Source organism: Callorhinchus milii, unplaced genomic scaffold (assembly GCF_018977255.1).
Source record: "Callorhinchus milii isolate IMCB2004 unplaced genomic scaffold, IMCB_Cmil_1.0 Scaffold6, whole genome shotgun sequence".
NCBI lineage: Eukaryota > Metazoa > Chordata > Chondrichthyes > Chimaeriformes > Callorhinchidae > Callorhinchus > Callorhinchus milii.
Genome location: NW_024704747.1, coordinates 2,609,836 through 2,636,857, shown reverse-complemented (window position 1 = coordinate 2,636,857; position 27,022 = coordinate 2,609,836). Strand labels below are relative to the sequence as shown.

Here is a 27,022-nt window from a genome sequence, read left to right as displayed (position 1 = left end):
TTCATTTGTTTTTGAGCCGGTAACCTGCTGTGCGAGAAGACTCTTATAATTCCTCAAGCCAACACTCTCCCAGAGTCCCCGAGACGCCACCCAGACGTGGAAATAACGCCCGCGGGTGCACGGAGCAAAGTGGTGACGTCAGATTCAGTTCTCGATTTCTTGGAGAATCGGATTGCAGTATTCTTGGCACATGGAACTCGTATTTACACAGCGCCCTTCACACCGGGCAGAGCCTCGGAGCGCTCAATAATGGTGGTGGAGCCTGACGCCGAGCCAGGGAGGAGGTGACTGTAAGCACGGCCGAAGAGGAAGGTCTTCAGTCGTGATCTAAAAGAGGGGAAGGAGGGGGCGAGGGGGTGGGATTGGGTGGGGGGGGGGGGGGGGAGAGTTCCAAAGCTTGGAACCGAAGTATACACAATGACCCGCGATTTCTCACCAAATGTTACGCCAATAAACTCTGAACAATGCACAACCAACGCTGCCTTCATTCCTGCCCGTTGGTAACTTTAACGCCCCGATTGCTGTGCGCAACTGTATAAGAACAATTTAACAATGACCCTTACATTTGTTGTAGCGCCGTAGCATGTTGTCGGCACGTCTCAAAAGCGCTTCATAGCTTATATTGAAAAGTCTAGCGACTGTGTACTTTGCGAGTGAAACGTGGCAGCCAATTACGCACCAGCAGTGACTTGTCCCATCAAGTCATAGATCGAGTGACCAGGTTTTTTTGGAGGGATTATTACACCCGGAAAGCGATCCGCCGATCTACTAACAGCCGTGTACTTACTGCTCGGTAAAACAGAGGCACGTGGAGTAAGGAGACTCGCCAAAGATTTTACCCCTCCCACGAATCAAACCTGGGTCCTCTCGCTTGCGAGCGAACCATTATGCTACGCGACTCCACTTGCATTTACATAGCGTCCTTCGGACGAGAGTCTTGTCTCGGTGAAGAAATCAAAGTGTTGCAGAAATCAGAGGCAGTGAATAAATCACGGGAAATAAACTGGCGACACAAATGCACGTTGCTGTTAAAACAAAGTGTTTACTGTTATAAACAAAGCACAAGTTTAACTGTACATGCTGAAACTAGGTCACTATGTACAGGGTCAAATCAAACCTCATTAAAATATACAGAAAAATATTTTTCCAATCAAATTAATCCAAGTACCAGGCTAAAACGGAACAAATCTTAATGCAGGAACAGAATTATGTACAAAAGAGAATTATTAAATGTTAAATCTATGTATAGTTACAACTGCTCCTCAAAGAAAATATTTAAAAATCACAAGTGCTACACTTTCAATTACGTAAGCACATCTTCTTTGCTTTGCAACGGAGTAAATAAAGAGTTCACGAGTAAACTATTCAGAGGGTACCGAAACAAGACAATTCTGGTCAAATGAAATTAAATATATCCACAAAATATTTAGAAGGGAACATTTCGTACACAGAATATTTCTATTCCCACCTCCCCCAAGAGTCTGAGTCAATCACTCACATCTCCGCACACAATCGATAAAACTATTAACTGCGGATATTCTGCACGTTAATTATAGTACACCCAGCTATCTGTCACGAGAGGGCGATTTGACTGAAATTAAATGGATAAGGGCTTTTTTTTTTAATTAAACAACAACAATGTAAAATGTGCTGAAACTGTCAGGGATTGGGAAACTCCTTTTCACATTTTTTCCAGTGTTGATCAATTTCAAGTGAAGACAAGTGACCAATTCATAAAAAGGAAAGAAGGAAAGTGCTTCTAGACTGGACAGTACCTAGAGTTTAACGGGCAGTTTTTGTGCAACAGCCGCAAAAAAAAAAAAAAAATCACCGGCATAGAGAGGGTGGACTGAAAATTAATTATTTTTTAAAAATGTTTCTGCGGGCGAGATAATAAAAATAATCCTCGCATTTGGTGCAGCACCTTATCGCGTCATTGAGACGTCTCAGAAGCGCTTCACAGAATATACTGTAAAGCGAATTGACTGCGCATTTTGTGGGCGAAACCCGGCAGCCAATTGCGCTCAGCGGTGTCCCCACAAACAGCCGTGGATTGAGTCACGGATTTTCTTTTTGAAGGTATTATTACCCCCGGAAAGCGATATCGATTAATGTCAATATTGGTTCCAACTTACTGCCGGGTAAACAGAGGTGTGTGGAATAAGGAGAGTTGCCAAAGGTTTTGCCCCGCCCGGGAATCAAACCCGGGTCCTCTCGCCCGTGAGGCGAGTGTCAATTGTTAGAATTATGCATCAAATATTGTCGCAATCTTTTTTTCCTCGACCCCATTTCGTTCTGAATACTTTTTTTTGCTTATCAAAAAAAAAAGCAGATGAATTATACTTTTGGGAGGTAAAGTTGTAAAGTTTTGCCCTTTCAACAAACTTGTTTTTTTTTTTAAAAATAAAAAAGAAACCGCTTTGCAGGAGCGAAAAACGCCCACAAGATGACAGGACTTGGAATGATTCGAGACTTTTTTTCTTTACAAAATTCATTCCAACGGGGAAAAAAAAATCCTTTCAATGCCTTCTCTCAAACCATTCCGAGCTTAAGTATTCAATAGGAATAGTGTCATTTGTCTTTACGCTATCGTTCGATATTTCTTAAAACAGACAGCTTTAAAACAACCCATTGTGATAAACACGTTAGCCATGTCGTCTAAGATGAATTAATTTGAAGCCCTCTTATAAGATATTGTTTCTGGTTTCTTTTCAGTAGATTCTAATGAAAGCTCATTAACTAGTCATGCTTATTAAACAGTCCAGGTGAAAAAATTCGGCTATTAAAAAAAACAGGAATGCAAACTGGAATAGTACCACAATTTAGTGCATTTTTCAAATAAAAATGTCCTCAAAATGCAGGTGAATCCTGCGCCGTAACCAAAGGGGCTGATTTACAGCTGCAATTATACAGACGATAGAGCGAAAGTCGAAACAGATTTAACAAAGAGTAGTAAATGCTTTTTTTTTTTGGGGGGGGGGGTGCGGCTTCACTCAATGTAGTGGAAAGCGATACAAAATGCATCACCTTTTCGAAACCCACTGAGAGTTTCCAACACGAGTTGCGAGAACGCGGGTGTTGGAGGAAGCCAACGATCCGAAAGGCCACCCCTTTACTTTAGAATCAAATCTGAAATAATCGTAACATGTTCAGCGTAGATAGTTTAACCGGACTATGTTTTAATTAACTTTAACTGACGACTTATCCCAAGTCTAACAGCCCAGCAAAAGGAAGGGCAAATCAACCAGTGTGCATTCCTCTCTCTCTCGTCTCCATATACACAAAGCGAAGTTTGTAGATCTGTTTCCATGTACGAAATCGAATCACTTGATAATTCAGTCAGTAGTATATTGTCATATAAAGTGCCTTCAGACGATTTCAGAACAGGAAACTCTCGCAAATGACTTCCAAATTTCTTTTGAACCAAGTGGAAATGGGAACTTTTAAGCAAACGTTAAAAACCTGCATTATTACCGTGGCTAAGCAATAGAGTAACAAAGCTGTACAGCGTAGGTTGGCACTGAACCGACAAGGTTTTTTTTTTTGATAGTATTGCTCTTATTTACAAATTAAACACTTTTTAAACCTGCAAAAGTTTTTTTTTAATGGAAAGGTTACAAACTTTTTCGATTTTAATATTTTTTTTTTTACAAATGGTATGAAAAATATTTATCCTTAAAATCCAACAGTCAATACTCGACCACTTTGCAATTTCGCATGGTTGATTGATAGATACATTCACGTTCATTTTACAGCATGACACAAAAGGTGGGGGGAATGGCGGGGGGGGGGGGGGGGGAAAGTGGGAAGGGGGAAAAAAAAATAAGGAACCAGTTCACATGCCTCCTTCCTCAAAGTCGTTCCAATAAAAAAATAACACTGCGGTTGTGCACGTCCAGAGGGAACAGAAAGTGAGGTTAATTACCAATCGTTGGCTGTGCATAGCTTAACTCTTTTCTCACGAACCCAGTTGCCCGCATTACTCTCCCGACCTTGACCAAGTGAATGCGATGGCATCGAGCTGATGGTACACACGTGGCGCACCTCGACTCGACAGCACTAGTTACAGCTGCACGCGGTACAACACGTAAACGACACGAGGTTCCGGGATGTGCAGATATTCTGACGTCAATAAATCCAACACAGTCACTGGTTTGTTTTCTTGTTAAAAAGTTTGGGTTCGGAGGGATTCACACTGTTACTGAGTCGGTTTGTCAGGCTCCCGGTCTCTCTCAACTTCTACTTCCGTTGCTTAATTTAAAAACACGCTAGAGTCTGAATTTGTTGCACTTTAGAGGAGGACGTCGCAATGTTTTTAAACCGAAACGTCACTCGGAATATTAATATTTAAATAACATACAGAGAAACTAAAGTGGGGGAAATCAGCAGCTTTCTGAATTAATCCACACAGTGCTCAAATGCTGTTGAGATATTTCCCCGATTTTTGTGCAGGAGACCACTGGTTAAATGCATCGATAAAAATGGCTTTTTTAAAAAAAATCCAAGCAGAGATCTATCCGATTGGATTCCGTTTGTTACTTTGCCCAGAAATATTAAAGCTGCATTTTGTTTGTTCCAAAGATGCATTTCAACACTTACAACCAGCAGCTTTGATAAGAGCGATCCCTCTCAATCTCCCACTGGTCAAACTCAATGTCCCCCAAAAAGTAATTGAGGCATAATCCTGTACCTTAAAGTAAGGACTATGTCCCTATGTTAACAGACGAGAGGTTGCCAAGCAATATTTGGACTTGTTCAAAACTGATCAGCAAAATCGACCAGAATTTTTACTGGTTAAATTTAAAGACTGGTGTTTGCGCTTTGTACCTTTCACCCATATATCCGAGTGTTTTAGTGCACTTCACCTCTGCAGGGTGCAAGAGTGGTGTGGACAACAGATAACTGAACTGAAGGTACAAGGCATGCATGCTTATATCTGGCACAAAAGTGTGAAGTGCTATCATGTCTCTGCAAGTGAAAACGTTTAACGAGAAGGCGCAGGGCCCTCAATCAATCTGTGAGATCACCCACGGTGAAAGAGCTCGGTGTGTTTGGTGACCCTCCCCCCCCCCCCACCCTTAAGACAACTACCATGTAAATCTTCACCACTAATCCCTGGTCTGAAAGAGAATGCGCGTCTTTGGAAAGGATTGTCTTAGCCAATGTTTTACCCGGGCAATCATTAACAAGCGAGAACACTTTTAGGTTCTATTAGGAAATTCTTGAGTCAAGCCTGGATTGGATAAATTGAGAAATTCCCATTTCAGGCACCTCAGTCAGCCAAGGAATCAATGTAGAATTCAGTGTCGGTTTTCAATTCACCCAGGAACTTTTTCCGTGTAAATAAATCTTTTTTTTTAAAAAAAAAAACGCCGTATTGCCAGCTCTCCATATTATCGCGGTGCGAGGCTTCTAAAAGAGGTGAGAAAAACAAACATTCTGTGACTGGTCGAGACTCATCACAAGTCAAAATGCTGCACATCAAAATCTGAAAGTGAGAAAAGTTTAGTTTGTGTTTTTTTGGGGGGGGGGAAGAGGGGGTTGGAGTTGGGGGGAAAGGGCCAGGGGAGTTGATTTGGATCATAAGTGCTCACTGAACAATAATCACTTATTTATACTCTATATTAAAACACACAGCTCGTGGTGGGGAGGGTGGGGGGGAAGGGGATTTTCCGTTTGTACGTTAGTCAGAAAGGCAGCGTGAAAAGACGGGTTAATAAAAATGAACAGTAAGTAATGCCAAATGCGGCCCACACATCCACATCCCGGCTCCCGCACACCCTCTCTCTGCCGAGGGTCAGGTCGAAGCCAAAGGTGTTCAAAGTCAATCTCGCAAAACAGAAAAAGGTGTAATATATATATATATAATGCCAGAGGCGAGCGAGCGATCGATCACTTTTTTTTTAAATAACTCCCTCAAGTCAAACCAGCACGGAAGATGAAAAATTCATAGGCAGGCGAGGGAAAAGTCACGTAGGTAATTCTCCCTTTTGGCACTACAGTATAATCCAAATGGCCGTCGTTTCCCTGGACAAAATGAGCAGGCGAGACACACGGCGTGTCAGAACTGAGGGCGACTCTGATCGTCGTTGTATTTATTGTCAGTATAGTCACACACGCAAGAAACTGCTTTTTTTTTCCCAACATAAAGTGCAACAGTGCTTAAAGTTCTCATAGTCCACCCTCCGTCCGGGGCTTGTCGATTTTCCAACCTTCCAACTCGCAAAAGGACAACACGATGTGCACTCACTGTGCAACATTGCGGATGTGTTCGCTCTTCTCTCTCGCTCTCTCTCTCTCCCACACTCTCTCCCCTCTCCTCCCAATCCCCAGCAAACCAGGCTTCGGCAATGAGATAAAGGCCTCGTCCTTTGGCTAATCGTACAGTATTGACTGCAATGGTTTCACAATGCCTTCTTCGTAGACTCTTAAAATAGCTTCACAAACAAATTTGTATTGACTCTGGGAGGGGAACAAAGGAGGGAAGAAGCAAAAAAAAAAACTCATTCAATCGATTGGTCATCTTGAAATACGATTTGCTGGTTTTAGGAGTGCAATTCATTAAAATAAGATATGTAATAAATTAAACATCGCTTAACTCAAGATGTACATTTCATATTCCATTAACGGTGAAGCACGACTCATTCAGCACTCTGGACTGAAAGCTACTATGGAAATATACATGATGGAAAAGAACATCAAGCAGGTTTCAATTGACTGAAGCCACACAAAAAAAATTGAACCAATTCAGAAAATGCCTTTGGAAGACTGTTTTGATTTCCAATTTGGATAATATTACATAATTAGATTATATTTTTTAATGTATACTTTGTGGGCAATTCACAGCAGGCCAATTGCCCACAGCGGTCGTGGATTGCGTGACCAAATTAATTAATTATTTTTAAATGAATAATAATGCGATTGCGTGTGCTATCATGTCTCACTACGATGCCATTCAGTCAATTTTCTGTTAAAGGGAAAAAGGGTAAGAATGCAACGCTAACCAAAGAACTAGGCTGCACGGATTTGGCCAGGCCACAGGTTTGGAAGCAAAAAATAAATCAAATCAAAGCTGATGTCAACTCAGCAGATATCCGAGTTTGTAATGCAAGTAAATTGGACAAAGTTTAAACGAGCATTGGTGTTAGATCCCAAGCTTAGAGCTCTGTACTGAGTGGCAAACAACTACTGTAGTTATCAATTCTGCCAAAATGAAGACTTGAGTTTGTTTCCACCTACAGTTAATGGCCAGTAGATGTCAGCCTGTGCCTTGTTAGCCATCGTGTATTTATTCATGCACAGGGGAAATACGTTGCTTGAATATTTTAAGCTCCCACCGAACAAAATGAGCATGCACAAATCTGAGCTTGTAGGAAATGCCAAGCAGCGTTCATCCCCGCACTACTCTGAACACAAAGATAATTTCACGTTGCAATTCCCGTCAATGACAGGTCCTCACTGCCTTATGGAGGATATACCCATTAGTTGGCACTTCAGATCGAATTCCTTATCTCTTCTATTCTTCCTCCCCTCCACCACTTTTACCCTTTACCTAAATTTCTCTTGGCTTTTCCTCTCTTTGATTTACTTCCTTGTACATGTAATGTATCCTTGGTCAACATTCTTCCTTCATCAAAATTCATTCCCCCCCCCACAAAAAAAATCAAACTATTTGGTCAGGATTCACGACTTCCCATTATTTCTGGGACGCTGCTGGTTAAAAAAATATATGGCCACTGCGTTGGCTCACAAAACAATTACTCCACTACAAAGTGGCATTTTTTTTAAGTATGTTAGGATGTAACTCGGCGCTATATTAAAAATATTATGTAGCCCTACTAAAATCCTGGGCAGGTTTTATTTGCATTGCGCCCTCTGCAATGCTGATCGCACATTTCTGAAACAAACAAGGTGAAAGGCGGCACAGTTATTTAAACAGATCGTGCATATTCTGCCACACAAAGGGCCTATTCTATGAAGCTAAATGGACCCGCTTCACACCCTCTGATCACCAAATTCAAACAGGGCATTAAAGGATGAGTCATGCCTTTATTCTAATCATAGGCATCTCACTACAAACCATCAGTCCAAGTGCATACCAGAGTTCATTTTATCAGAAACGGCTAGATGAACGTGCATTGCACACGAGAGTAGCGACTTAGCATAGGGAGTAAATTGAAACGAATACGCTATTTACAGTGTGGGACGATATTGCATCACTTGTGTGGTAGAGCAGCAATAATTTACTTTTCCATTTGGACTATTTTAGGAATCCCAATGAGCGGCCAGTGCACACACTCAAACCAGCAGCTTGGCACCTCGTCCCTGCAGGCGATGGCTTTACTGCCTGCCTCCACACATTTGGCTTCTCAGGTCGTTCGGGAATAGCGAATCTTGTGTAAATAGTTGAGATAGTGTGGATATCCAGAAGTGTAAACCACATACTCACGGGATAGATACCACAATCCAACTTAGTTCCGGTTGCATTGCGATAGGATTACCATGGGTCAGGGTGTCGAACTAACAATTATCAACAGGATATGATATAATAATACTAATCCTTGCATTTGATACAGCGCCTCATCACTTCTTCGAGACGTCTCAAAGCGCTTCACAGAATATACTGCAAAGTGAATTGACTGCATATTTTGTGGGAGAAACGTGGCAGCCAATTGCGCACAGCAGCGTCCCCGCAAACAGTCGTGGATTGGGTGACCAAATTATCAGCATATTTTAAAAAATATAAATTTTTGAAGGGATTGTTAACCCCTGAAAAAAGCAATCCATTAATTGACTAACAACCGGGTTCCTACTTACTGCTCGGGGAACGGAGGCATATGGAGAAAGGAAACTCGCCTAAGGTTTCGCCCTGCCGGGAATCAAACCCAGGTTCTCTCGCTTGCGAGGCCAGTTCTCTAACCACTGAGTTACGGGACTCCACAATATATGTCAAAATGAGAAGAGGAAGTAGGATTTTACAGGGAAGCTGAACAGTGCAACTCTGTTCAGTCCTTTGCTGCAAACCAATTCGCTTGCTGTGAACAAGCTAATTGGGTGCAGGATTTACATCAGCTGGGATGGAAGTGGAGTCTGATCCAGATGCCATCCACTGACTGAACTCAAAATCTAATGGATGGCAGAAGCGGTTATAGGACAAGAAAAAAAAAGTAATCAATACTCACTGGTGTTTGAATCATCATGGCTCTCTGATCTCGCATTGTTCGTACAATGTCCAATGGATACATGGGCTGATTGCACTCGATTAGGCACATTGCTGTCTCCATAGTGATGAGGACTCCAGTCCTGCCAATCCCAGCACTGTCAGACACACACGCACACACACACACACACACACACACACAACATAGAGCGCGAGATTACAATGGAATCCTTGATTCTACTTGTTTTCAGAACTTTCTCCGATGTCAAGGTGAAACAAATGCAAGCGTCAACAACTTAACACACAAATGCGGTCATGTTTTTTTAAAAAACATTTCATCACACATGCACCGCTTCTACATCTTGGTTCTAAAAGCTGAATATTAAACGAGAGGGGCCTGATACCTACTGATAATATAGTAATATAATAATAATAATCCTTGCATTTCAAATAGCACCTTATCACTTCCTTGAGGCATCTCAAAGCGCTTCGCAGAATATACTGTAAAGTGAATTGAGTGGGTGAAACTGATACTAAACAATTTAGATGAACCAATTTCTGGTGTTCACTGCAAATAGACTTGGCAATTCAGCTGAAAACAGACCGTCCCACACTCGATGGTTCCAATCTGGCTTACTCCTGTTCCCCGCTCATTCAAAACAATATCTGCATCAAATTATTTGCGGAAATGCACAGCGAGACTAGACTGGCTTAAAAACAAACTGCAAAGGAGTCGTGTGTCATAGCTTCCAGCAATATTTTCAAACTATTTATAGCGAGGCGTACATAAGATTCCAGTTGTAAATGTTCAGCTAGTACTGGCAGAAACATGAACCAGTGAATCAGCTTCCATAATTCGTTACCATTTAAAAGTGGGACTATTTCAAACAACGTCCTGATTGCAGCAGCAGCTGCGTGGCCTGTAGAGTATTGAGTTTGGAAGATAGGTTTCCCAATACCCAGATTACTCTCCATTCTGGGACACCGGCCCAACAATGCCTGTGTTTTTGTAACGCACTTTTTTTTTTTTTTTTTGGACGGACTTTCACGATAAGCTGCCTTCAATTAAACAGCAGCAGGGAAACTGCTCCCAAAAATGAACCCCATTAAAGAAAATTCAATCCATAGCGCCCGCTTGGATTCCAGTGTCCTTTTGCACTTGCTGTGTGGCTGCCAGTTCGATGCTGTGAAATGCTTCACAGAGAAACTTTCCCCCTGGAAAATCCAATTTAATTAGAGGAGACTCACACCGAACCACTGTTAAATCCCATCATTGCTCAACAGTGTAATTGATCTGTACAGCCTTCCTGTGAATAACGGACAGTGATTTCACAGAGGAAAACAAAGGAAAAAAAACATACTTAAGTTGTTCTATTTTATCAGATGGAATCATTTAGAATGGGCCACAGCCTGCAGTATTTACTTCAGAAATGTTAGAATATAAAGTTTACAAAACATTTATTGGGCTCCAATTGAAAAGACTACAAAACCAAAGCAAAATGCTAGGTCATTCTCATAAGAATCAACTTTGCTCTGTGCCTGAAGCTGTAATAATAATCCTTGCATTTGAGACATCTCAAAGCGCTTCACAGAATATGCTGTGAAATTAATTGACTATAGAGTTTGTGGGCGAAATATGGCAGCCAATTGCGCACAACGGTGTCCACAAACAGTTGCGAATTGAGTGATCAAATTACTATCTTTTAATTTTTTTTTGAAGGGATTATTACCCCCAGAAAAGCAATCTGCTAAAGACTGCTAAAGACTTACTGCTAGGTAAACAGTGGTGCATGGAGTAAGGAAACTATTGTAAAACCCAGAAAAGATGCGTTCCTTAAAACTGATAAGGTTAACTTCACTGAATGGCTGTCAATTGTGCTGTATCTTTCCCTGGATTAACCGAGTTCCAACTCATTCCACCAAGAACTTTAATCTAGGTAATGAAAGGGTGCCCATCCAGCCTATATTGCATGTTTTCCAGTAATCTGCAGAATGCAGTTGGAAGTTGAATTTTGCAGACCTAAACATTTAAATGATATCTCCGCAAGTCCTCTCCTTATTTATCCTACAATATATACAGTCAACACATTTTAGTGTATTCTGTGAAGCGCTTCAAGACGTTGTAACGACGTGATAAAGCGCTATATCAAATGTAAGGATTATTATTATACAAACCAATATAAGCAGCAAGATTCAAGACCTTTTTGAAGTTGTTCCTTAACAGTCGGAGCGCAACTTCCCAACTTGGCGCTCAATTTCCATTTCTAACCACTTTGCTCAAATATCAAGTATTTGAGCCCCTAAATTGATTAAAAAAATAAGCAGCTGAATACCAGCACCCACCTGCAGTGTACAACGACGGGCTCATCTTTGCCAACTCGCTTTTCTCGAACAAGCAGCACAAACTTCAGGAAATCGCTGGAGTCATCGGGAACGCCGTGGTCAGGCCAAGCAACGTACTGGATCTGGGTCAGTGGACGGCTCTCATTATTCTGTATAAATCGTAATAGACGACAGATTAGGCTAATTGGTAAAGCAGGGGAGTACGCAGGAGGAGATTGGCAACCATTTGTGGAGTTCGGTCACCCTCCTCCCCCTACCCTCCATGTCCCTCCATCCCTCCTGATCCCAACCCACAGATTGGGTCCAAATCCTTGACTGTCCAGCGCCTTGCGAGTTCCTCCCGATGTGAAAGGCACCGTATAAATGTAATTTGTTGTACTTGTGGGAGTGCAGGCTATTCTATCATGTCACAGGTCTGTATTTGCTTCTGTTTGACAAAACAGGCCAATTGAGTCCAATGCTACAACACGCACAAAAAGACAAACATGCATAAAAATGCATGTGGAGTCCTGTAGCTCAGTGGTTAGAGAACTCGCTTTGTAAGCCAGACACCTGGGTTCGATTCCCAGCAGGGTGAAACCTTAGGCAAGTTTCCTTACTCCACACGCCTGATGATAATCCCTCAAGAAAACAATAATAAATTGGTCACTTCAATCCACAACTGTTTGTGGGACACTGCTGTGCACAATTGGCTGCCATAGTTCACCCACAGTCAATTCACTTTACGGTCTATTCTGTGAAACGCTTTGAGACGTCTTAAGACGTGAAAAACTCTACATCAAATGCCAGGGTTATTATTAGAAAGGTAGATATGAGGAATGACAAGAAAAGCCTCATCAAGAATGAAAAGAAACAACTCAGAGCGAACCTTATAGTAATATCTGGATTATGCTCCATTTTGGGAGGTGGCAGTGACAACTGGAAGCAGAAGTGCAACCTTCTTAACATTACAGAACTGGTTAAGAAAGTGAGATTGTTCATTGAGTCAGACTGCAAGCTAATTGAACCATAAGCATTAGCCTAGGAAATAGGAGAGAATCCTTGAAATTTTAGGCAAACATTCGGCTGATGTTGGGAGGTAAGAAAGAACAAATAAAAGAAACGTACAACTTGTGTTCAAGTGGCTTTTCCCACTCAGTGGGGATATGATGGTGGTCATCAAGATTGTAAGGGACCTTGAGGAGAATAGGAAAAGAGTGCTTCCATTAGTTGAGGAAGTAGTGACAAGAGGGCACAGTCTCAGAATTGTTAGAAGAAAAATTAGGGAAGAGGTTCAAAGGAATTGTTTCACGCAGAGGGCTGTTAGGGGTTTGGAATTCTTTGCCACAAGTGGCTATTGAGGCTGAGTCAACAGAACTATTCAAAAGGCACTGGGATAAACATCTGGGCAGTAAAAACAGAGGATACAGCAAAACAGCTAGGAAATGGACCTGATAAAAGTGAGGGGGATTGAGTGAAGCTTCTAGGAGATGTGATGGGTTAAATCTTTTCTGTTAACGCATTAACACAGTGAGAATATCAAATCAAAGTAAAAAACACACATCCGCCACACAGTAAACGGAGGATCCTAAAAGCAGAGCGGCTGGGAGTGAAGTTTACAGAGCCAAGCGTAGGGCATCAATAGTTAAGATCAATGCGAAATATTTCCTGAAAGGTTTCTTGAAAAGAAGACATGTTATGAAACTAATCGCATATCAAAGCTGTACAGCAATCTATTCATCACAACAACGATTCATAAAAAGCTCCATGTCACCATCTCTGGGATTTCAAAATGACAGCTTACTGCAGAAGACACTCGGAAGTGTCTAGGAAAAAACAGAGCTGACCGCTAAATGTTTGCTGGTGTCTTTGATGTGCAAAATCAAACAAAACCTTTGCGTGCCACATGCCAGACACTGTGAGAAGCAGCGAAAAAATATCCTGCACATTTTTCCTTCAGGAGACGGATACTGAGTTTATGGAAATAGTGATTAAAAAAAAGTGAATTGAGTTCAAACCATTTTAGTTATGCCATCACTTAAAGCCATGTCATCAAGTCTAACCTCAGCAATCCCAAAATGTTTCTAATTAACATTCTTCATCCTTGATCAGAAATACTCAGGCAGCTTGGTTAAATATTGACAAGTTTATGATACTCAGTAATTTGCTAGAGGGAATGCTTTGGTTTTGCAGAAGTTCTATTCTGAACAGCTCTTAAACCAACTGAGCCATCATTATTCCAAGCTGGCTAGTAGATGGAATAAACACAACAACTTGCATTTGTATAGTGCTCTTCACGTAGAGAATCATCCAGATCTTAACAATGGCTCAGTTTGACACAAAGCTGGGGAGAAAGGGGATGTGACCATAGGAACATCTATATTTACTGTAAATCCTGTGATGCGCTTTGAGACGTCTCAACGACGTAATAAGTAAAGTAGAGGGATTGAGGCAGGGAGTTCTCGAGGGTCAGGGTATAGTGGTTGAAGAGCACAGCCACTCATGGCTGGAGAGACAGAGATTCTCTATCTGTCGTGTTCTGGTTTATAATGTTTCAGGGTCACATGGGAAAATACTTCCCATCATGGTTCTACATCTTACCTCCAAATTGGTTAGCGTTAACTCTCTGAAGACATACGCAGGATTTCCTTCTTCAGAATGGCAGCCAACTTGGAAAGTCCCATATGACGCATTATCCGAAGGTTCAGGCCAATATTGGTGGCACTTGACCTGGGGACAGAAAGACACGGAAAATTATTAACAAGACGAAGCTGACAGATTTTCACTCGATGCACAAGTTGACATGAACTGTCCTATTCTTATCCAACTTCGTAACTGAATAGATTCTCAATCAGCATCAACACCATCTAAAACGTCAGCCAATTGTACATATGCTGAGCTGGCTTGAGAAGCCATAGTTTTTTTATTATTATGACAAAATCAAGGCAACATTCATTAAATAAACTAAGAATGGGCATGGAATTCTCTTTGAAAGACTCCCATCTCAGAAAGGATTTAGTACAATATTAGTAGCCGGAAAAACACTGTTTCTTTGGTCAACATCTTCAAAAGCATGTCTTATCCCCGTCCCACCTGGCTCGGTTAAAGCATTGCAAGGCTGCATTACGTAAAGCTTGCTATATAAGCACAAATTGTTGCTGAATACTCAACACAAGGGACGACCAGGCAAGGCAAAGCTTCATGTGAATTAGATGACCCATTCTAGTTTTGCCAAATCTGTAGTGAAATGAATAAGTAGGGGAGGTAAATCCCCAAAGCAGCTTAAGTTTGTCTACAAAACCTTTAATTTCACTGGAATAACGTAGATCCTTCCACAAACTCACCAATAGGGTAATTTCACATTGTTGTCTGATAAAGGAAACCACTTATGGTTTTGTGACAATTTCCCAAAGCATTTTTAGGTTACTATTCACTGACATGTGCAGACCAACAGCACTGTATAATTATGCCTCCTCTTTCAATGTAATTTTGGGGACCTAATCGCTAAACGTGAATGCATGCAAAAAGGCTGACTTAATGACAGTGGTAGTGAAAGTGGTCAAAATAAATGTGCATTGAATACCCAGTACGTCACCTCTTGAAAACAAGCAGACTATTCTATCTGTAGTGCTATGCGTAGAATGCCAAAATAGACAACTATTGGGGCATCGTGTTCTAGCTCAGTATCGCTGGGAGACACAGAAGACCACAAAATTGCTGCTAAGGTCATTTTACGTCAATACAGATGATACACAAATAAACTACTGCTTCACAGAGAACAGGGAGTGGGTTCAAGGATCAAAAGCCCAACTTTTCAATCACTGTTTACTTATCCCAAACATACACACTTCCAAGTTTCCAAATGGGAAATTGCACATTTTTGCAGATGAGACCAAAGGAAACCAGGCTTCTCTTCAAATGGCATTAAGCTGGCCAAGTCTTCACATCAATTATGCATGCCAATCATGATTATGCAAATAAGGTTACCTATAATAATAATCGGCATTTGATATAAGGCATATCATTGATATCACATCGTTGAGACTTTTCGAAGCACTTCACAGAATATACTGTAAATTGAATTGACTGTGTTTTGTGGACGAAACGCCACATGACATATTTTACAGGGTTCAGCAAATCTAATTACCACAAGCTACATTTCTCTAAAGTAGACCACAGAGTGTGGAAAAAACTACGTGACAGCGCAAATTTGCCACCAGGTCAACCCCCCAAAAAAGGGCGTGTTCATACTTACCCTGCCTCTTTCCACTTGAGTTGTCAGCATAACTACCAGAGAGGAACCCTGTTCCCACGTCATCTGCCAGAAATCTTGGCAAGTGTTAGGTAAAGGACCCTGACAGGCAATGTACCGGTTTATTATACTGGAAGAAGGGATTTCCATCTGCAAAAATCCAAGAGAAAGAAAAAAAAACACAAGAGGCAAACTTAAGCATTTCTATATTGCACCGCTGACTAATCTTTAAGACTCAACCCATGACCTGTTTTACAATAGAACTGCTGTGCTCCAGACAGACAGTAATTTGCAGTTCTCATGAACGTGCGCTTTTAATCTGACAACTCCAAAGTCTAGATTCCAAGATAAAAAAAACGTATCGCTTTCATGTGCAATTACTAGGTCACACTGATTTTGTTTGGAACCATTTTAATACAGCTAACCTACAGTCTACCTGCCACTGACCTCATTAGATCAGCAGAATCCGAGCCAATGTCAGGTGTTACAAGTAACAAATGCCAGGCTCTGTACATAAATGCCATGTTGGTAGTTTTGTATTTGTACTGCTGCAAGTGAAGCTATCGCTTCCAGTTGCATTGTCCTTTCTGCCCAAATCCATTGGCCAGCAGTGGTTATTAACAAACGGCCTAACAGACAGCAGAATTCTCTTCAGTGGCTTTGCAGAAATCCCCAATATTGCACAGCTAAGCTGGTTCTTTTTAACAACATTTAAGGTAAGCAATTGTGGTATTGAAAGTTCTTGGAACATCCACAGGACCTCCCAAAGAGGCCATTTGGGAGAGGAGCAGGAATCAATGAGCGCTCTCTGGGTTCATGATAGCGTAAGGGTGTTGAAACGAGCTAAGGCAATGGGGTTAAAGCACAATTTGCTTTTCATTCCAGCTTTATTCCATGCAGATCTGTGACAAAATGTGCACTTTAAGTACAGTATCAATTCCAGTCTGTTGATCTACCCCAGGAATCATCAGCAGGACCACATCTCCTGTCCTCACTGATTTCTAGATATGGTTTCAGGCCAGAGCCGAAATATAGTAATTCTCCTGAACATCAAAGTGCTGACAGCCAAAGTACGAATAGGATAAGACGCCTTTATCTGAACCCATGATATCTTTGCCTACCCATAAACTACTTAAAATTCTGTACAATCACTATGCAATAATAATAAATCTTTTGATATAGCGCCGTATCACGTCTTTGAGACATCTCAAAGAGCTTCACAAGATATACTGCAAAGTGGATTTGACTATATTTTGTGGCCGAAACGGGGCAGCCAATTGCCCACAGCATTTATAAGTTTCTGTTATGAGTTAACAGGGCACCAGCTCGATTGGCTAGAACTGTTTGCATTGTGAAGAGAGGCATTTTAAGACTTGTTCACATAATGGTAAGTAACTGAGCCAGATTCCAAACACCATCTGCAAGCCAGGACCTGCTTTCTCCAGTTCCTAGAGGATGCTTCTAGCAGTGAAAACAAATAGAGCGTAACAGGGGGACTCAAAACATTGTAGACTGTGTTTTACATACAGTATTCCTCACGTGGCAAAACCCCAATCTTAGCTGTGTGGAGATGCGCTGAATTCTGTCTTTCCCTAGAGATTTCCTGAAAAATTTTACTGAATTATTTATTGTGAAGGGAAAAAATGTCTCCCTGCGATTCTGCAAAGCCTCAACTTGTCTCAGTCTCAGAGAGGGAAATCTGACCTAATGCTTTGCTTTACAGAAGCCAAATAAGCATGAAACTCATTTCATGCTTGTATATTCCTAATCCTGCCCCCACCCTAAAACAAAATCCTCACTATTTGCCTCGGGCCAACCACAATAAACTACATCAAGGTCACAGGATTGGAAGCAAAAATTAAATTCAAAGGAGGCTTAAAAGAGCAACAGTAAAACTTCTTTTTAAACAAAAAGTAATCATTAAGGTGCGTACCCCTTCTGAAATACACCAATTATAGCTTTGCTGGGTTTCTCTCAATGAAGGTGCATGTGGTAGTACAGAGTGTAGATCAGTGACTTCAAAAGAGTGCACTGTGTGTGAAGAGAATCCATGCGAATGATCTTATTCATCACAGCTCGGCATTAACATTTATTGGAAAATGAAGGGATTTGTATACGTTTTTCGGTGATTCAAGCTACAGCACTCACTCAACACATCGCTGTGGGATTTAATCTACATTCACCAAATCATTTGGCTTCAAAATAATAACAATCCTTGCATTTGATATAGTACATTATCGCGTCACTGAGATGCCTCAAAGTGCTTCATAGAACATACCTTAAAATGAAGTGACTTGTGTATTTTGTGAGTGAAACGCGGATTAAGTGACCAATTTTTTTTTTTAAAAAGGGATTATTACCCGCCAGAAAGTGATCCGCCATTCGACTAACAACTTGGTTCCTACTTACTGCCGGGTAAACAGAGGCCTGTGGAGTAAGGAAACTTGCCTAAGGTTTCGCCCCGCCTGGAATCCAACCCGAGTCCTCTCGCATGTGAGGCAAGTGCTTAACTACTACTCTACAGGATTCCACCTTTGTTAGAGATTCTTCTCTCTCTTGCGTATATTATCTGGAGGTAAGAGTCAAATTGCACAATTTGCGATGCAATCTGTAAACCCAGCACAGATTGTAAGAAAACAAGCTGAAAGGTGAAAAGTATTCTTTAAGGAATTTAATGCTGTACTACTATTTTTGCCTGTTTCTCCTGTTAAACAGCTTCATAAGAGATTTCAAAGCATACTTATGAGAAAGAAGCCGATACTCACATTTATATAATTTGCATTGATGTAGTCTTCTGTACCGTTTAAAATAACCCGTGTTGCATCATCTGTAATAGAAGCAAAAAGGTTGGCACCAACAAATAGAGTCAAATGCATTCAAAAGAAATGTTTTCTTGTATCCTTTAACCTCAGGCTTCCTACAGTTGAATAAAAGGACATGGTTATCTCTCTGGGCAATTGTACATTTGCAGTTCACGCAGTAAGTGCTGTAAATAATAAAGCTAGCTCGACATTGGGATGGTATAACCATAGTAAACCCCCAACCTACAGGACGGATATCTGGGAAGGCAGGTTATTGAAGTACATTGATGTGACAAGGCACGGCCATGGGTTGAAGGCGCACGAATATAAAATATCCATTCACTTTATCTTGCACAGTGAGCTGAGGTCCTAACATGGGGCTTGAACCCACAAGCTTCTGATTTAGAAGTGAGAATTCTAGCAGTTTAGCCAGATTGACTAATCCCCAGCATTGCAAAAGGTTGAGTTGAGGGCACTGTGGCTGGCAGTGCGGACTGTTTTAAGCAAAAAAAGTGAGTGCTACAAAATGCTGATTCAAACCAGAGTTGGGAATTTTAAATGTCGGAATATAACTTATTTTGTCAAATTTAACTTTCAATTTGCAAAAGAGGTAAGAACAAGTACTTACAATATCTGTGCGCAGTTTAGGTGTCACATTAACCCACAAAACACAATGTCACTACTCTTTATAGTATATCCTGTGAAGCGCATCGGGACGCCCTCCTGATGTAAAAGGCGTTATATCAAACACAAAGATTAGCGTTGCTACGATATTTAACATATGTCAAATTGACCACATAATTCTTTTACGTAAATAATGCTGGGTAAAGGACATTTCTACACATTTATGCGGTTGACAGATACACTTCAAAACAGAGGTCCTTTTGTTTTCTTCAGGGGATTAAAAGCAAACAGATGGTGGCACATTTCCCAAAGAAAAAACAAAACAGCTTTCTGTTGTAAGATTATGTGGATCACAAATTTCCAGCCTTCAAGTGACTGCAGATTTCGCAAAACAGAAACAGAAACCAAGCATTACTTACAAGGTGAGATGTCTCTGTATCTGTTTTTGGAAATATTTCGAGGTAACTTAGCATGTTGCATTGTCATGCCAGGCTTTTTCCTGTACAGTTGCTATGAAAAGGAAAGAGGAAAAAAAAGTAGTTAGCTTAAATATATGATGAATACACAGCAGAAATAAACTACTTTCTTAATAAAAACAAGAATGCGATTTGCGATATTGTTTGCCAGCTGAGAACATCCGCGGGTGAAATTCACTGCTGTAAATAACATTTCTTTCTTAAAGTCAGTACATACACACAATTGGTAGCATCGGAGTGTAATTCTCCTATGGAGCGCAGCGGTATTCTCTCTGCATAGTAACAAACCTTGTATTTGATACAGCACCTTATCATATCGTCGAGACATCTCAAAGCACTTCACAGGATTTACTGTAAAGTGGTTTGACTGTGTATTTTGTGGGTGAAGCGCGAAAAAGCCTATGAAGGGAGCTGACTATTTATTTTTTAGTTGGGGGATTGCTGACCAGGACACTGGAAGAAACTCCCTTCTTTTTGAATAGCGCTCACATAAGATAACATCTTGGAGCAACGCATAATTCAGGGTTGGATGCTGAGCAAGGAAAAATGGGGAGGGGGAGGTGAGCATAGGTGAGGTGGTAGCAGAATTCGTAATAGCTTTTAAAAGGGAGTAGGACAAATATTTGAAAAGAAAATATAACAGGATTTGAAAAAAATGGCAATGGAGTGGATTTAAGTGGATAACACCTTCTTCTCAGAGCATACAAATTTGCTAGGTGAAAGAAGACCAAGATCCATCCAGTTCACCTTCCACCATCCTGGAAGTCGCATGTCAAGTCCAATAATAGCCCGAGATATTATTTCCTAACAGAAATCTATCTAATTTATTCTTGAAAGAATCAACACTTTCTGCTGCCACTGTCCCCCTAGGGGAACCTGTTCCACACGTTTACTACTCGCTCTGCCGTGTAAAATTCTACAAATCCAAGCAAAACTACCAGCCCTTTAAGATCGCTCGCCCCAATGTGACCTCGATGGTAAGTTTAGAAAACTCATTCAGGGAACACCATGTCCCAATCCTTACTCATCCTTTCCACAGGAACTACAGTCACCGCAAAAGCCGTGGAATCTGTCTCTGGCCCAGTGACAAGATATACCAGCCAGAGAACATGCAAACCAGATCCACCTATTAAATCCATTTGCCGTGCAGCTGTTTGGTGTTGTCAGTGTTGGGTTAGGAGATTCCAATCTCTGCTCATTAACCACTACTTTTTTCCCTCAGCTCGGACTACCTAGAAAGGGGGATACTGTACTTAACTGCCACCAGCAACTGGTTCGTTCCTTGAGGGGAGATACCACACTTATGCTTACCACTTCCCTACGCCAGCGTGCTGGAGGATTGCATGGAGTGGAGTCCTGTAGCTCAGTGGTTAGAGCACTCGCTTTGCAAGTGAGAGACCTGAGTTCAATTCCAGGCAGAGGGCGAAACCTTGGGCAAGTTTCCTTACTCCACACAGAGCCTAATAATAATCCCTCCAAAACCAAAACAATAATAAATTGGTCATTTTCAATCTACGACTGTTTGTGGGACATTGCTGTGCGCAATTGGCTGCCGCGTTCGCCCACAAATATACAGTCAATTCACTTTACAGTGTGTTCTGTGAAGCGCTTTGGGACGTCCTCCTGACGTGAAAAGCGCTATATCAAATGCAAGGATTATTATTATTATTATTATTATTGAACCTGCGGCTCAAAGCATTGCACCAATATGTTAACCTGGCATATTAGGTTTTCTGAATGAAGGACTACAGTAGAAAGTGCAAAATGGCCCTTGTTGAACTTGGCTGTGCCAGATGCACAGATGAGGTCAACAACCAAAGATAGAAATCTTTGGTAGGAGATTGAAAATGCAGCAGCAACACTGAAGGCACAAAGAATTATAGAATTGTACAGCACACAAGGAGGCCATTCGGCTCATTGTGCCCATGCCGGCTTTTTGAAAGAACTATCCAAATTGATCCCACTCCCCCGCTCTGTTCCCATAGCCTTGCAAATTGGTGCTCCCCAAATATCTATCCACTGCTCTCCTGAAAGTTGTTATGAAATGATTTGCGGAAATGAGGATTAAGCAAGTCCTCCTGACATGAAAGGGAGAGAAAACTATCATAGCCCTAGAGGTTCGTAAGACAACATATTCCACATATCTGTGGCCAGGGAGACGAAAACAGACACACATGAACAGAGATGGGGGTGTGGGCGCGTGTCAAATTCCGAGCACTGATTTTTTTTAATCTTCGAGGAAGCTGCCTAAATGCGGATTAAGCAGAGGTGAAAATATCCATCTGAGGAAGAAATCATTTCATAACAATAAAAGTTTAATGAGATACATCGCTTTATCCTTAAACCACAGCTATCACGTCCATTTTTAAACTGGTCCTATTTGCCAGGAAGCAAATCGCTGAATCTATGTGCAAGTAAAAAGCAGAACATGCTACAATCAATCAGAAATGTCAATTGGGAACTAAAACAATTTGAGCTAAGATATAATCTTTATTTAAAGGAAGAAAAGAACGCTGTCCCAATGGGTTGTTGAGCAGTCTATATCCCTTTTCATTAAAGTGCTTATAGTCGGTCACCAGCTATTCAGGTCACGGGATTTTGCACAGTAGAAGGATTAAGTAAAAGCTTGTGGAAACAACCAGCTGAGCAGAAGATGTCTGAATTTTCTCAGCACACGCCCAGCATTACAAAAAAAATTACAAACTTCCTTATTTGTGAGCAACACAACAACTTATACTTGTAATAATACTAATATTAATAATGGGGGTTGGGATCAGGAGGGGTGAAGGGCAGGAAGGGTGGGAATAAGAGGGTGACTGATTCCTCCTGACAGCAAGTCCTGCTGTTGTGAAAGGCGCTATACAAATGTCATTTGCTGTTGTTGTTGTTGTTGTGCTTTCTATTCTAATTCCATCTTCATTTACAAAATAAACTTTAAAAAGCACCTTTTTTAAAAAAAATGTTTTGGTCAGCCTGATGAGGAAGCCAAGTTAGCCACTTTAGGGCTGTGTGTTACCTCAGGTGTGCATATCGGATATTATTAACCTTAGGCCCAAAATTCCCTCGCCTTAAGTAATAATCCTTATCACACCATAAACCTCAAATTGCTTCACAGTTATTACTGTTAAGTGTACTGTCTGTATTTGTAGGCCTAAACAGTAGCCAATTTGTGTACAGCAATGACCCACAAACAGCTTCAAAGTAAATGACGAATTTAACCTGCAGGGTTGCTGGCTAGAACTCTGAGAAAAAAAAGTCTAGTCTTGTTTTGAATCGCCTCATAGATTCTTTAACGTTTGGTTTCCTGAATAGGCAGATGAGACCACAGTTTCTCTAACGACGACAACTTGCACTTACATAGCGCCCTTCACGCCAGGTGACATCTCAGGTTTTGTGTGCAGTGCTCACCCAAAACTGAACTGGAGCGCCAGCTTCAACCATAAGCTGAATGTCCACCACTTGAATCCACAAGCGAGGGTAATAATAACTCCTTGATTTGATATCGCACCTTATCATGTCTTTGAGAGTGGTCTTTGCATTTTTTAAGATGGTACAGAGTTTTGAAATGTTCCGAAATTCGATTTAAAGATTGCTTGCTGCGGTCAAGAAAAAAAGATGCTCACTTCAAACTGTGCGAGGATAGTGCTGGTCTCCAGACCTTCCTGTAACTGCCCCATTGACTCCTGTAAGGCATCGTCGTCTTGCTGCCCTCCATCCAGAGGGGATTTCTCTGGAATGTACTGAAAATCCGGCTCACTCTCTGCCTTTTCCTCCACAACATCATAAACAGCTTAAGGGGAAACGGGAGGAAAAAATGTCAGAATCATTTTACTTTAGCAACTTTTTCCTTCAAAGGATCCATAATAATAATCCTTGCACTTGATACAGCACTTTATCACGTCATTGAGACGTCTCAAATCACTTCACAGCATATACTGTAAAGTGAATTGACTGTATTTTGTGGGCGGAATGCGGCAGCCAATTGCGCACAGCGGCGTCCTGCAAACAGTCGTGGATTGAGTGACCACTCAAATAGAGTTATTTATCTATCAAATAGATAAGCAATGATTATGAAATAATCCTTACATTTGGTTTAGTGCCTTTCACGTTGGAAGGACGAAAGAAGTGAGAAGGGAATGGGTAAACTCGGCTCACGTGATCAATGATTGTATTCAGTTAATGGGACCAAATTTTGTTCCAGGCAATAAGATGTCCTACAATACTTATTCTTATCAAGGTGAGGTGATTAGTTGCCATATTTATGTCTACATGCAATGGCATGATATTTATAACTGCCAGCTCAGTCTAACTAAAGGGAACTGAAGTCTCGCTGGAACATTCAGGCATGGTTACCAATTCCTCTCAGGAGTATTGGCTTCACTACCAAACCTCAAGATATTGAACCTCTTTGTGTTTAGAAGCTGGTGGCTAGAATTGAACTCATTAAATCACAACAAAAGGGAACTGGATATCTACTTCAAAAGGAAATAATTGCAGGGCAATAGGATAAGAGGGGGGAGTGAAACTTGTTGGATAGCTCTTTCAAAGAGCCAGCACAGGCATGATTGGCCGAATGGCCTCCTTCTGTGCTGTAAGATGCTATGAATAGATTGTAGGAGAGAATGTTCACAATTATTCTGGCAGAAGCAAACATAGGAAGAAACAATTTTAATCTCAAATTGGATGAAAAAATTATTAAAATCATGAATTGAGCACATGATACCGTCTTATCTCTATCAGCGAGCTTGATGTCACATTGATAACATTAAAGTCCCCAAGGTCAGTGCAATTAAATACGAGTCTAGCAGGTTAATTGCTTCCATAAAACATACAAAACACAAAGGAATTGAGCTTTTGATTTATTTAGGCGTGCAGGTGGTTTATTTTTAATATTTTATTATATGAACATTTATGAATGTTATATTTCATACAGAATGTAGATAATACAGATGCAGCCTATGACTATGACACTCAATGGGAAAATTAGTTTGGAAAATATAGTTCAATTGACTAGTGAAAATGAAAGATTTTTAATATTAACATTATGAGTATTTTTAGCATCATAAAATCTCAAAGCACAGAAGGAGGCCATTGGGCCCATCGTGCCTGTGCTGGCTCTTTTATAGAGCTACCAACTAGACCCACTCGCCCGCTTTTACCCCATAGCCCTGCAAAATAGAATCATAGAAGTTTACAGCACAGAAGGAGGCCATTTATCGCTTTGTGCCACCAAGTCTAACGCCTTTTTTTTCCCCCAAAAAAATATTTTGCTTAGGACTTTGGTCATCACTGGTAAGAGACCAAAAGATTTTACACTGGAATGTAGCTACACTTGCAAGGAGTTGGCGACTTTTGAAAACTTACCATTGGGCCGAACTAATAACAGCAGCTCTTCGGTGCGAGTCTCACAACTAGCTTTGATGAACATGACAACCTGGTCGTGTGTGTACTCGGAGATATCTTTGCCATTGATCAGTACAACCTGATCACCTTCATTGAGCCGCGGAACACAAATGTCAGCCTGCACAAGGACAAAAAAAATGTTACCCGTTTATTATAGCAGCAATTTGCCAACTAAGAAAAAGGACTAACATTGAGTTGAAACTGTATGTAGAAACCCCCAGACTGGGTCCGAAACAAATTGTGATTCTGTGCGCTACGAATCCATTCCATGCACTAAAATTCCATCCTGTTTTCGAACTCCCGCCAGCCACGTGATGCCCACAGCTTGACACTGACTGGTTTCCAAAGAGCCGGCACAAGCACAGTGAATCGAGTGGTCTTCTTCCGTGCTGTAATATTCTATGATTTGTTTTAAATGTGAGGGAGGATTTCTTTTTTTACTTATTTATTTTAAATATTAGGATAAGATAAGCATTTAGCAGGAAAATCCGACTTGCCGGACTGGGTCTATTAGTCCGGTCAGCCAGGGAGTTTAGTGTATTTGTAAAATGCCGGCTCGTGATTGCCAAACACGCCAAAGTGCAATAAGAGTATGAAGAGAGCAACACCATTCATTACTCGATGATCAGGGGCAAGTGGATTGGTTCAGGGATACAAGTTGTGAGTCACTCTGCTCCCACCCGATGGAACTCCACTCTGCGGTCCCTCCACCTCTCCCTTGCCTCATTCAAGACCCGTCTCAAGACTCTCCTCTTCGACCGTGTCTTCGGTCACGCTCCTTCCCTCCCTGCCCTCCACCCTCCCCAATCCCGACCCCCAGCTCGGGTACGAAACATTGATCGTCCAGCGTCTTAGGACGTTCTTTCGACGTGAAAGGCACTATACAAATGTAATTTTGTTGTTGTTGAGTCATATTTTATGCATTGAGTTTGAGAAGAAATTACAAGTCAATATTGAAGGATATTTACACACAGATTAGAATCGCTAACAAATCCATCCATTTTGTCCTCAATGTGACAGCCAGTCATGTATCAATTTGGTGAAATCTGGAGCGATACAATTCCAATCGACTTGAAATTGAAGCATTGAGGTGTTCAATTAACAATGGACAGATAAGACACACTGCACTCTCTCTTAAGACAATTTCTTTTCCCTTGGTTCAGAAGACAGTAAACTACAGACATCATTGCTTTATACAGCCCTGTGCAAATTCTTAGCTACTCACTGGTGTTCCAGGTGCCACTCGTGATACTATTACTGGCATTTTCTGATCAATGCCTCCCTGTAAAGCAAAAAAAAGACAGAACTCAATATTTCCCTCAATAGTAGTTTAATATGATAGTAGGAACATTCCAGCATCATTTAAGCTATGTAAGCCTGAGAAACAATTGATGTAGGTGGATGGGAGCGCTTTAATTATCCCATAGGTTCCCATTACCAGGATAAAAACACGTAGAGAGGACTGGGTGCACCATTAGTACATACCAGAATACATGCTTCCATCACGCATGGGTGCATGCTGTCTCAACTGATCTGATCATTTGGTTTTGTTAAAGCGAACAATAAACTGAGAACAGCTGATGCGTGAAACGAGACGTGTACATTTCACCTTCGATAAGGAAGAATACCGAAAATTGAGAGCAAGTTGCCCTCCTACCTTGACATTGAAACCAAATCTCCCATTCTCATCTGCCTTCATTCGAATCGGGACTAGATTGTCATGAGGAACAATACCATTTGGCTAGAGAAAGTACACAAAAGAGGAAATTAGGTTCAGTCAGAAAGCAGTGAGTAGGAGTAGTTTTCTGAAATGCGTATTGAAAATTAAAGAGAACGTAGTAGAATAATAGTTATTTCTAGTTGATTCTCTGGAGGTTGGCCTATGAATTACTGGATCTGCTTCCCTTTTCCCTCTCAGTGCCAGCAGATGCCAGTAAAGCGAATTGACTGTATATTTTGTGGGCGAAACCCGGCAGCCAATTGC

The 27,022-nt window shown here is 41.2% G+C and overlaps 1 protein-coding gene across 3 annotated transcripts in view; it reads right to left on the bottom strand.

Moving 5' to 3' along the window:
* Positions 1 to 3,800: 3,800 nt before the first annotated feature.
* The window catches only part of ptpn4a (protein tyrosine phosphatase non-receptor type 4a), a 115,534-nt gene continuing 92,312 nt past the window's right edge, over positions 3,801 to 27,022 (bottom strand). For all 3 annotated transcript variants that reach the window (XM_042336022.1, XM_042336024.1, XM_042336023.1), the window contains 11 exons: positions 26,696 to 26,779; positions 26,264 to 26,320; positions 25,000 to 25,156; positions 23,259 to 23,425; positions 19,579 to 19,669; positions 18,500 to 18,561; positions 15,738 to 15,884; positions 14,084 to 14,212; positions 11,504 to 11,652; positions 9,183 to 9,318; positions 3,801 to 6,462 (listed from right to left, as the gene is read on the bottom strand). In XM_042336022.1, the coding sequence (XP_042191956.1) occupies positions 6,376 to 6,462; positions 9,183 to 9,318; positions 11,504 to 11,652; positions 14,084 to 14,212; positions 15,738 to 15,884; positions 18,500 to 18,561; positions 19,579 to 19,669; positions 23,259 to 23,425; positions 25,000 to 25,156; positions 26,264 to 26,320; positions 26,696 to 26,779 (1,266 nt within the window). In that variant the 3' untranslated portion in view covers positions 3,801 to 6,375. The remainder of the gene's footprint in view (positions 6,463 to 9,182; positions 9,319 to 11,503; positions 11,653 to 14,083; positions 14,213 to 15,737; positions 15,885 to 18,499; positions 18,562 to 19,578; positions 19,670 to 23,258; positions 23,426 to 24,999; positions 25,157 to 26,263; positions 26,321 to 26,695; positions 26,780 to 27,022) is intronic.